General features: G+C 40.7%; 1 protein-coding gene across 1 annotated transcript in view; it reads right to left on the bottom strand.

Moving 5' to 3' along the window:
• LOC124788366 (origin recognition complex subunit 1) overlaps positions 1 to 11982 on the bottom strand; it is a 136259-nt gene that overhangs the window by 104343 nt on the left and 19934 nt on the right. The window contains exon 2 of the mRNA XM_047255630.1: positions 2344 to 3360. Within this exon, the coding sequence (XP_047111586.1) occupies positions 2344 to 3201 (858 nt within the window). The 5' untranslated portion in view covers positions 3202 to 3360. The remainder of the gene's footprint in view (positions 1 to 2343; positions 3361 to 11982) is intronic.

Here is an 11982-nt window from a genome sequence, read left to right as displayed (position 1 = left end):
TCAGTGGACTAATTTTGTATGCTAGTTCCTGTCTATGAAGGTATATCAGCATATTGGGCAAGATACTAATCAGAACTACATATATATAATCCATGGATCACTACACTGATGGAACATTTTAGACATGCTATGTTTGCTGGTAAGTAATTTGCTTGCTGTGCACCAAGGTGACAAAAGTCACAGGATAGTGATATGCACACATACAGATGGCAGTGCCAGTACCACGTAAACATGGTAGAAAAGGACAGTGCATTGCAGAGTTATCATTTGTACTCGGTTGATTCACATGAAGCAGTTTCCAACATGATTATAGCCACATGACAGGAATTAACATACTCTGAATGTGGAATGGTAGTTGGAGCTAGACGCATGGGACATTCCATTTTGGAATCAGTTAAAGAATTCAGTATTCTGCAATTCTGCCGAGAATACCAGATTTCAGGCCTTACCTCTCACCACGGATGACACACTAGCCGACAGCTTTCACTTTATGACCAAGAGCAGCAGTATTTGTCTTAAGTTGTCAGTGGTAACAGACAAGCAACACTGCATGGAATAGCCACATAAATCAATGTGGGATGTATGACAAATGTATCCATTAGGACAGTGTGGCAAAATATGGCTATGGCAGTAGACGACCGATGCAAGTGCCTTTTCTAACAGCACGAAATCCACTCCAGTGCCTCTCCTTGGCTTGTGACCACATCAATTGGAGCCTAGACAACTGGAAAACTGTGGCCTGGTCAGATAAGGTCCAATTTCAGTTGGTAAGTGCTGACAGCCCATTTCGAGTGTAGGGCAGATCACATGGAGCCATGGACCCAAGTTCCCAACAAGGCACTGTGCAAGTTGGTGGTGGCTCCATAATGGTGTGGGCTGTGTTTATGTGAAATGAGCTGATCATTGACAGGAAACTGTTATCTTCAGCTACTTCGAAACCATTTGCAACCATTCATGGACTTCATGTTCCCAAAAAAACAATGGAACTTTTATTGATGACAATGAGCCATGCCACCAGGCCACAACTGCAATTGTTTGAAGATCATTCTGCACAGTCTGAGCGAATGGTTTGTGCATCCATATCAGCCAACATGACTCCCATGAAACACTTGTGGTACATAATCGAGAGGTCAGTTCGTGCACAAAATCCTGCACTAGCAACACTTTAGCAATTATGGACAGCTATAGAGGTAGCATGGCTCAATATTTCTGCAGGGGATATCCAGTGACTTGTTGAGTCCATGCCATGTCGCGTTGCTGCATTACGCCGGGCAAAAGGAGCTCTGCCATGATTTTAGGAGGTATCTCATGACTTTGTGGGTAATTTCAAGCCAAGTAGTTAAGTGAGCTTGTTATGAACAGTTATCAAATTAAGAAAGTTGTGAACCATTTGGTTACCATTAATCTCATCTCAGGCCAGAATTATCAAAGTTTTAAACTAGAAAACTCACACAATAGTATTAATTTTTAGATGAGATCTTGCCATGTGCAAATAGTACTTTCCCTAGACACTAGTTATTTTTTAGACATTTTATCCCAGTTCACATTACTGGCCCCCAGGTCATTATTAGTTTCTTCCCCACTTTTTTCTACACCTGGCTCACTGAGCGATAATTCTTTGTATATGTTTGACAAACATCTTTTGTATCTACCCAATTTTAGTATGACAATGTGATTTGACTCTTAGGATGTAGAACTTCCCAAATGCTGGGACTCCATAAATGTCCCTCTACATTATGAAAATATAACCACTGGGTGTACTTGTCATTGTTTTTTGTTGAATGGCCAAAAATATCTATAGTTCTGTATTTCCCCCATTTCATAAAATTTCACACAGTGGTTTGTATTCTTGGCAGATTTAGACCTGAAGATGCATGTATACTGACATAAAACCTATATTTGCAAATAAAGCACCTTTATACAGCTATGTGGCTTCTGGAAACACCTAATCATTCTGGACTTTAATTGTTATAATTTTTATGATAATTTGAATGGTTATTGAGTGTTGAGAGTTATTTTGTTGTTATTCACAATGTCTCTAAGTTGTGGATGTCCTCCCCAGAAACTATGTAGATGAATCAGTTGCAATGAACTCAGTTTCAGTTGTGATACTGTCTACAACAAGACAGACCCAATATATGTACTGTTATGGTTCTGGCAGTACATGGCTCTACAGTGTCACTAAGTGAACAAAGAAAATCAGAAATCTCCCATGATTTTTACCAATCCTTGTGTCAAGAATGTTCTCTGAGCAGCCAAGCACAGCATGAGAATATTTGAGGAAGATGATTAGTAAGATTATCTAATATTAGTAATAACTCTCGTCTTTATTGAAGCACTTACTTTTCCAACAGTAATATTTTCCTTCATTGCTTCCCCTGTGTTGTCAGAGTTTTCTATATCTGAACTGGGGTCACGATGAGTAGTGGTTCTTCTTTTTTTCAGTCGTTGACTTTTGGATGAAGATTTCGGTGACCCATCTGATATTTTCTGAGAGATTCGCATGTCTTTTAATTCAGCACAACTGAATTCTTGGAAATCTTTCTGTACTTTCACCTCTTCATTTTCATTTGAATCTTCTGCATACTTCCATTTCTTTAGCTCAATATTATTTTTTACACGCTTTGATTTCATATTAACAGAACTAGAAACAGATTTTGAACTGTCCCCATTATGGTAATTATATTTTATGGAGGGGCTTCTCTCATTCATTCTAACATTAATTTTTGTTGGAGAAGAATAAAACATAGCTCCAGTGACCTCCAAAACTGAGGAATTATTTGGTTCAGAAACTGTTCTCTCTTCTATCTCAGCTTTATAAGGAGTTCCTTCTTCTGTGATGCAACAAATACACTTACGTTTCTTACAAGAACGAGGAGTATTTTTTCTAGATGGAGATAACGTCTCATTTACATTAGGACAAGAACGGTCTATTTGATTACAATCTAATGAGTTCTTTTCTGAAGAAACATCATCTTCCCTATTAATTAGCTTGGAAATTTCTTCTGGTTTTAACTTGTCAAGTGACTCATCAAATAAACGAGTCTTGCACTTCCTTCTGTCTCTGGTCCTTTCCATGTTTTCACTGTATTTAACACTGCTGTCATTCTTTAGATGAGAGTGCCTTCTTTGATTAGAGTGGGGACTATTAAAAAGTTTATATTTTGTTCCTGACAAGACAGGTGACATGCTGTTCTGCATTTTACCACTGTAAAATGTTTCAATATAAATACAAAAGGTGTCTTTCCGTGTTGCAACTATGTGCAAAAGTACCCTCTACTGTCACCTATACACAAGACTGTGCACCTAATGTTTTATTTCTTCTTCAGCACCACACTCTTTAGCCACAGTGTAGACCACCTGGAAGAAAAAGAAAGGTATTTCATTACATCAATGAACTGATAATTGCGTGGGGGTTTTAATCAGATTTTAATGTCACTGATAGAGAGGGAGTTAGTTTTCTATCCTCCTAAGCATAGGTAGAATACATTTTATGATCACTTGCACTAGTCACATGGAGACCGATAGAACAAAGAGCCCTTCCTGTGGTCAATGAATGAGAGAGCTCAAGAAGTCAACAGCTAACCAGAAGCAAAGTCCAGAGTACAGCGACAGGAAAGTCGTTGTAAGTGCGCGTATGCAAAACATTCCAAGGAGTTATCTCAATTGAAAAAATGTCAGCACAGGCAAGGTCTATACTATTGGAGTTTTGAGATCAGTTCCTGTGCTTTCAAAAAATAACAACGAATAAAGGATGGTTCCACCTCTTTGTGTTAGAGAAAAACAATTATTTGTATACTTTCAAACAAGCAGACCCATCCTTAATTCATTATTACAGGTAAAGTTCGTTACACTGTTACTGGAAAGTATCGAAGGCCTCAGAGAATAGTGAAAACTGCCAGACAGACACGGGGCCATGGGTACGTACAGACACTTTCATGTCAGTGTATGCATCCATGTGACATGCCCGTGAGGGTGCACTCCATTGGCGCAGGCTGCAGCCTTGGTAAGAAGCCCAAATATCTCTCACTTTCCCTCCATATCAATACCTGGACTGGGTGGGGAATCTGAATCACTGTCTGATACTTCTCTGCTCTCCCCCTCCATGTATTTTAATCGGCAGGTAGGGGCTAGAAATGGCCCAGCCCTTGTCGACCCATCAAAGAAGGGGAGACAGAGTGCTATAACCCCTGTCAAAGGTTCAAGCAATATTTTCTGGTGATGATCAGCTGGGCTGAATATCGACACTGTCTAGGTATGCTGGCTGATCGACTATTTTTGAGGAACTGCTAGTTCATACCCACAGTGGAGGGAGTGCTGGCCATGGTTCAGATTAGGACAATAGTTAGGCTTCCATGGGTATCTCAGTTTGAGAATGCTCAGTCTCTGCTAATTGCTCAGTGAGAGTATCTCCCCCTCGAGCATTGGTGTGAGCCAGAAATGACATAGAAGGTGGTAGTGGTTCCACCTCCATGGGCTCCCATCACTGATCACGGAAACCCCCGCTGATGCCTACAAGGCAGACAGGCTGTTGAGTGGACTTGTCCTGAGTGTGGCTGCATAAGCCACGCCCACTTCACTGCTAAGGTGGAGGGGGTCACTACAGCTCCTTGTGAGTAGGGTTACCGAATGATGATTAGTGATCAGGTGAAACTCAGTACTGTAGAGATATACGTGACACTTCTTGACACCATATGTGATACCTAATGCATCTTCCTCTATTTGTAAGTAATTTCACTGCATTGTGTTTAATTTTTGGTTTTGTTTTGCTTTAGGGCGCAAAAAACAACTGGTGTCACACGCGTCCAAGTCAAAACTGTAGAACATGAAGGCATACAGAAATGGAGGTCCAAAACTAAAAATTAAATGGCCTTCGCCATATTGCTTTGGCAGATAATGTAATAAAACACTGTCGACAGCCCGTGTGTCATTTGCTAAAATCGCCGATAACTCAGACGGCAAACCCAAGCGGGAACGTAAATGGCTAAAAAATGGGCATTCCATCAGGATGTGGCGGACAGTTAAAACTTGGGTGCAATGTGTACAAAGCGGTGGGGTGGCACCACTTATCAAATGACGATGGCTAAAAAGGCAGTGCCCAATATGCAGCCTAGTTAAAATGACTTCCTCCCAGCAGCTGCATTTAATGTTTTAGATTCCAATGCAGTCGCCTGTTCTATGCCAGTGGGATTTGTGGAACAGCAATCTATGAATGAAACAATCAGACTTCAGTGGCAAGTGTTTGCCAGACTGAATGTTACTAAAGAAATGGCCGACCTAAGGCTCTTTTTAAGTTGCAAGAAGGCTTTGTGACACACATCTGACCACCCAAATTTAACTCCTTTTTTAATCAACTGATTAAGCAGCTAGGACGTCTGGACTGTGTTGGAATGAATTTTGCATAAGTATTAACTTTGCCCAGGAATGACTGTAGCTATCTGAGGTTCTTGTAAACTTCTAAGTTACTGATTGAATCCATATGCTCTTGTGTTGGCGTGAGCCCCTTCTTTACTTAATATACATCTTGGGTGGTTTACATTTGGCTCCAGAAACTACAACTGTCAGGGCAATAATGCAAACCACAGGCTATGAGCTGCTCACATCTGTAGATTTTGCAAGTGCTGCTCCCATGTGGCCCGGGTAATTAGTAAGTCATCTAAATAATTAACACAACTGGAAATGCCTTGGATGAGGTATCTGAAACATTGTGGGAGTGTGTGCGACTCCTTCAGGTGCTAGCAACCTCCTTTGGGAACAATAGCAATTAAGGGTTACCAAATACCGATGGCTGTCACAGTAGTACTGCATAAAAAATTTGAAGTAACCAAAATAAGTCAACATTGTGGCAAGTACATGGTAACAGTAGGAATCATATGGGAACATACCAACTGGATCATAATCTCTTACTATGCACAATACTTCAATATACAATCATATGTACATCACATTAGTAACATTGCACAATATGCAAGGCACAAAAGCTTTTTATTAAGCACAGACATTCACACAAAATAAGTGTTACGGCACTCCAACACAACTCACAATGGAGGAAGAATAGTAAACACTACCCTACCTGAATAAAATCTACACATTCTTAACAGGGAATCACAGGATAGCAAAACAAAAGATATCCCTGTAATAAATAACAAAGCCTTGACACAAATAGGAAACTCTAGTGTTGACAAAATGACCATAATGTAATCACAATAAAAATCCATTCAGGCAACTTAGCAGATGATGTTTTTAAAAGAAGACTCTTGCTCCATAAAGCAGTCTGGGATAGATTGCGAGAAATCATATAATATTATCCTCTGTGAAACTTAACAGAAAGCACGGACTACAAATCCATACACCGACTGAACTGATACAGACAGCACAGAAGACAGCAACACCAAACACAAACAATAAACAGAAAAAAACTCAAAAATTCCGTGGTCACACAAACTCACAAACCTAAGAAAACAAAACAGATGCTAAACATGTGGAGATTACCTTGCAAAGCTTTAATGGAAAAAACAAACCCCGTCAATCTTGGCAACGCTGCAACAAAATGATGGCATGTGAACATACGCTTGGAGAGGCACTGCAGAATACTTACTGCAAAAACTACGGCCTGATGATGATGGAAAAAAAAAAAAAAAAAAAGATCTACAGATGCACATCAATCTTTGAACAAAACTACAGCTTGACTACAGAAATGAAACTGTCACTTGCCGTTTTAAATGAGAGGTTAGCCCCAGGGCCTGATGGTGTCCCCATGGAAGTCCTACAACAGTCCGCATCACTCATTATCCCCTTTCTAATCAAAACCCTAAATAAGGCACTGCATCTGGGAAGAATACCTGGAACATGGAAAATAGCGAACACTGTGATCCTCAAGAAAGCCACAGTTAAAGATTCAATCAATCAAGAGTTATACTGGTCAATTTCTTTACTGAACACACTTGCTTAAGTCCAGGAACACCTTCTGTGTGACAAACTATAGTCACATGGGGAGCTAATGGGACTTAGCTACCAGCGATCTGGATTTCAGAAAAACAAATAAATTGACAACACAATAAACCAAGCACTCTGCATAGTAGAAAAAACAGATATCAGAGGTGCATTTTACAATCTATGGTGGCACAGAGGCTTATTTAGGCCTAGTTAGACTATGCAGCCACCTAGGGCAATGGATTTTAAAGGTGTCTTGTAAGCTATTACTGTTTTAAAAAATCATTTTATTCACAACTCTTGAAAAGAGAATGCAAATTTAACTCACACTGAAATGGAAACACGAGACATTTTGTTTTAGTAATGATACTTTGTACACGGTGACCATTATTAATTTTATTCAGTGTCCTGCCTTCCCAACAATCTTTGAACAAAACTACAGCTTGACTACAGAAATTCTCATTCCTCAGAAATAAGTTTTGCGATGGGAGATGCCACTAGCACTGTCATAGGAGTAGCCCATGTCGACAATCAATGATACTCATCCAAAATTCACATTCAAAGAAAATACCGTCATTCATTGTAACAGCTGGTCACTTGGCCACCAGTTCAGTTTAATTTGAAACTGTCATGAGTGCCGTTGTTTAGAGTTTAGTTTGTGATTTATATTTTAGTATTAATTTAAGTGAGTGACAGAGAAGAGAAAGATATCTTTGGAACTGGGGGATCGAGACAGGTGTGACAATAAAGAAAGAGGAAATTGTGAGAAAGAGCTGAAAAATCAATGTGTTATTTAAAAATAAAACACAGCCAGCTAGTTCTAGACTGAAGTCAAAATCTTCTGGGTTATTAGGCCGCATCATGTTTCTTCTAAAATGTTCGATGTTTCGACCCCTCTGCTGGGATCTTCCTCAGGATCTTTCGGTGTCCAATACTGCTAGAACACTGTCCGAGACGAGTGTCGTGTCCACTTATAAAGGGTGAGTTTTCTAGCGTTCGTGCTGGAGAAGTGATAGTATTGTTTAAAATTTGTATGGCTACCACTGGTGGGCCATAGTCATAGGCTAATATTCCCGCTCTGATGCAGAGGAAGGGCCGTTGGTAGCTCATTTCCTATGGATACCATTGGCACACCATCGTCATTGGATAGAAAGGCACTATTCCACATTTATGCTGGAGAAGTGGTATTAGTTGAAATGCCTGCTAACGCTATTGGTCGGTCGTCATCAGTGGCTAGATTCGAAATGGACAGAGCAAGAGAAGAGGCATGTTTACCCAAAATATTATTGTACGCCAAGGTGACTTGCAGCGCATTGTTTGTGCTGCTCACACACCGCGGCCGCATATTTACTTCCTTGATGGCAGGGAGCCACGATGGCATTGTTGATCTCACAATAGTTGTAACAGAAATTCCTGCTGTTACAGTTGGAATTTCCACTGACTTCTTGCTGTTGCACAACTTGAGAAACTCAGTATCTATGCCTCACAGTTAATAGGTGGGCTGTGAGAATGTCCTCACTGCCACTTTTCTACCCTACATGACAGAGGCAGAACACAGTTTACGGTCACTTGCACTGGTGGTGACACAGGGGCTGGAAAGAGGTATAGATCCAAATAGAGAGGCTGGGGCTCTAACACAGCATAATCTGACATACACATCACCATTAGCAACAGTTCTGATAGGAGTAGAAAAGTACACATATCACGGTTTCTTTAAAAATAATGGTTGACAAATAACTAAGAATACTGTACTACACACAGTCCAGTCTCATTAATATGGCCACCACATATGTTCAATGTCAATGTGCAAAAACCACTCACAGATGGCAGGTGGCAGCACTAGCAATGGAGATTACATAAAGTGTGTCAGGGGACGGGGAAAACAATATAGCCTTCATCATAATGCACAAGAGGAGTGATTTACCTGACATCCAAAAGGCATGTAATTGCCTTTCACGTCAAGGGTGGAAGCATTACCAAAACAGTTAAGTTTGTAAACTGTTCATGTGCCGCCACAGATAAAGTATACTGTGCATGGCAAAATGACAGTATCCAAAACCGGTGCCGATGCAACTGCGGTTCACTACAGGCCATAGATGGCAGAGGGTAACAGCAGCAGCAGAATTGCATACAGGCAAATAGACATGCAACTGTTGTGCAACTGACCATCCAGATGAACCAAGGGGGTACCAACAGTGTCTCCTCAACGACTGTTCAGTGACCGTTGCTGTGTTTGGGTTGGGGTTGGGTTGTTTGGGGAAGGAGACCAGACAGCGAGGTCATCGGTCTCATTGGATTATGGAAGGACGGGGAAGGAAGTCGGTTGTGCCCTTTGAAAGGAACCATCCCGGCATTTGCCTGGAGTGATTTAGGAAAATCACAGAAAACCTAAATCAGGATGGCCGGACGCGGGATTCAACCGTCGTCCTCCCGAATGCGAGTCCAGTGTCTAACCACTGCGCCACCTCGTTCGCTGCTGCTGTGTTTGGGGCTCTGTAGCAGGCGCCTGGTTCATGCACCCATACTGACTGCTGTTCATTGGCAACAAAGGCTGGAATTTGCATGCCAATTCTGCAACTGGACATCCACTGTGTGGCTTCTTCAAATGAATCATGTTTTATGCTTCATTGGACAGATGGCCTTTGGCATGTACGGTATGAAACTTCTGAAAACAATAATCATCAGATGGGTCCTGGCTGGAGGAGGGAGCATTATGGCCCGGGGAGTGTTTTCACGGCATTTCCCGGGTGATCGTGTCATTATGGAAGGCACAATGGATCAACACAAGTATGCACTTACTTTGGAGAACATGTCCACCTCTACTGACTGTTTTTTCTCGGCATAATGACATCTACCTACACGACAATGCAACGTGTTAGATAGCGAGCGATGTATGTATATGATACAGAGCACTGAGAAGATTTTGCTGTTCTCCGCTTGCCACTAAACTCCCCAGATTGAAACCCAAGTGAGAATGTGTGGGACCACTTTGATCGGAGTGTTCATGCCATCGATTCCAAACTGAGAAACCCAGCACAGCTGGCCACGGCGCTGGAGTCGGCATGCCTCTGCATCCCTGTTGGTACTTTCCAGAACATCACTGACTCTCTTCCTGTATGTCTTGCAGCGGTCCACACTACAAAATGTAGTTATTCAGGCTTTTGATAGGTAGTCACATTAATGTGACTGGACAGTATACTACCAAAATAGTCACTTCAGCTTATCAATTTCATCACAACTAAAATGCATTCAGTAAACATTATTTCAGGCTACATTGCTAAAATAACTTTTAAGTTGATGGCTGAGTCGTGTGTGGGATAGGATGGAAGCAGTAGTCTTCTTGCTTATCTTTCTTCAGCTGGCAACTATTAATGCACAATATTTTTCAATTTACATACTGAATTTCATTAATAAATTTTCCATGACTAACACCTTTAGGTAACTACAATCATTTGATCAAATGGACGATATCTGAAAACAAGCTGCTACTAGAATAGAAGATGTGAGTAACCACAAGCCAATATTTTTATAACTAGAAGAATGATTAAGTCACAGGCAACTACAGGTGTAAGAAAATGGTGTAACTGAACAATCTATTTCTCAATTTTAAATTTCAAAGAGCAGGAAGGAAGATCGAGAGCATGGTCATTTAAAATGAGGCACAAGCCTGGATTACAAAAAGACTGGGAAATTACTTGGCCAAGATTTTTTCAAAGGAATCATTCTGGCACTTGCCTGGAGCAATTTAAGGAAATCACTGAAAATATAAATCTGGAAAGTCTGATGAGAACTTGAACCAGCACTGTCCTGAATGCGAGTCCAATATTTTAACTATCTGACCACCCTGGTTGGTTTAAATGATAAAGCAGAATAATTAAACCTCATAACACAACAAACTTATGCACATATTTTTTGTTATTTTATGGAGCTATTAAACTAAATTCTAAAATGGAAGGTGCACATTAGCATTAGTGTGTCTAAAATATCTATTGATACTGTTATGCTACCAGATGTTACAAGGAAATAAGGTTATCCAAATAACAATAACTGGAGTCAGCTTGCTTTTGAAGCTTTGAATACACAGGGCATGGAGCAAACAGACAGCACCAGATTCAGCTGTCAAATATCCTACAATAACAAATTTCCTCACATTAAAATAACCACAACCACATAAAACATCACAAACTTGTATATGACCCAATACTACTATGACAGAGACAACTGTATTTTCACACGCGAAATTCCAATGGATACGTTTATACAGACACTATAGATAAAATATGCCCATGATGGAACAATCAAGGATGTTCGAATTTACTATTTCTAGCTATTACTTACCGGCAGCAATTGCTCTGCCGAAATTCAATTTCAGTAGTTTACAGTGCATTCAATCCACAAGAAGTTACAACAGATGAATGATTGTTCACTTTGATACAAATGAGGATACACTTGGAATGGTGAAATGAGAACTCCTTAAGCCCCATCTACTCCCAACCTTTGTTACAGCATTCTCATCCTTTTGAAAGACCCAGGTGCAGCACTTTTCCTATGCACCCTTCCCAGCACATCTAATTTCAATTCCATCGCAGGCATATCCTATGCAGTCAGGAACAGGGTCACTGGTGAAAACAGTCATGCCTTACAGGCAACAGAGTACACTGATGGCCACCATGAGCAACCATCCTGAAGACAGCTGAGTTACGCAATTCCACCAGCAAAGGTGCTGCCTGTTTTGTAGAGTGGTCAGCCTATCACCATGATCTTAACACATGTACAGAATACCACAATACATAAATAAATTGCAGGACGGCAGAAGTCTTCTCCAGTTCTCAACAGCTCAAATGAAGATGACTGGCTGGTGCCCAGTGTAGTAAATGATGAAAGGCTGCAGGCCCAAAAATTCTTTAATAAAGCAGTCATGGAATATATCAGCTATGCTGTAGCTTTTGCACAATATTTTATGTTGGGATGACAATCAGCCGACTGTCCACCTGAATGAATAGCCACCACTAAGCTGTGGTCAACAGCAGATTGACCATTCAGTGGCAG

This window comes from Schistocerca piceifrons, chromosome 3 (assembly GCF_021461385.2).
Source record: "Schistocerca piceifrons isolate TAMUIC-IGC-003096 chromosome 3, iqSchPice1.1, whole genome shotgun sequence".
NCBI classification, from domain to species: Eukaryota; Metazoa; Arthropoda; class Insecta; order Orthoptera; family Acrididae; genus Schistocerca; species Schistocerca piceifrons.
Note: the sequence above shows the minus strand (reverse complement) of the source record. Positions and strands in the feature narration are given on the sequence as shown.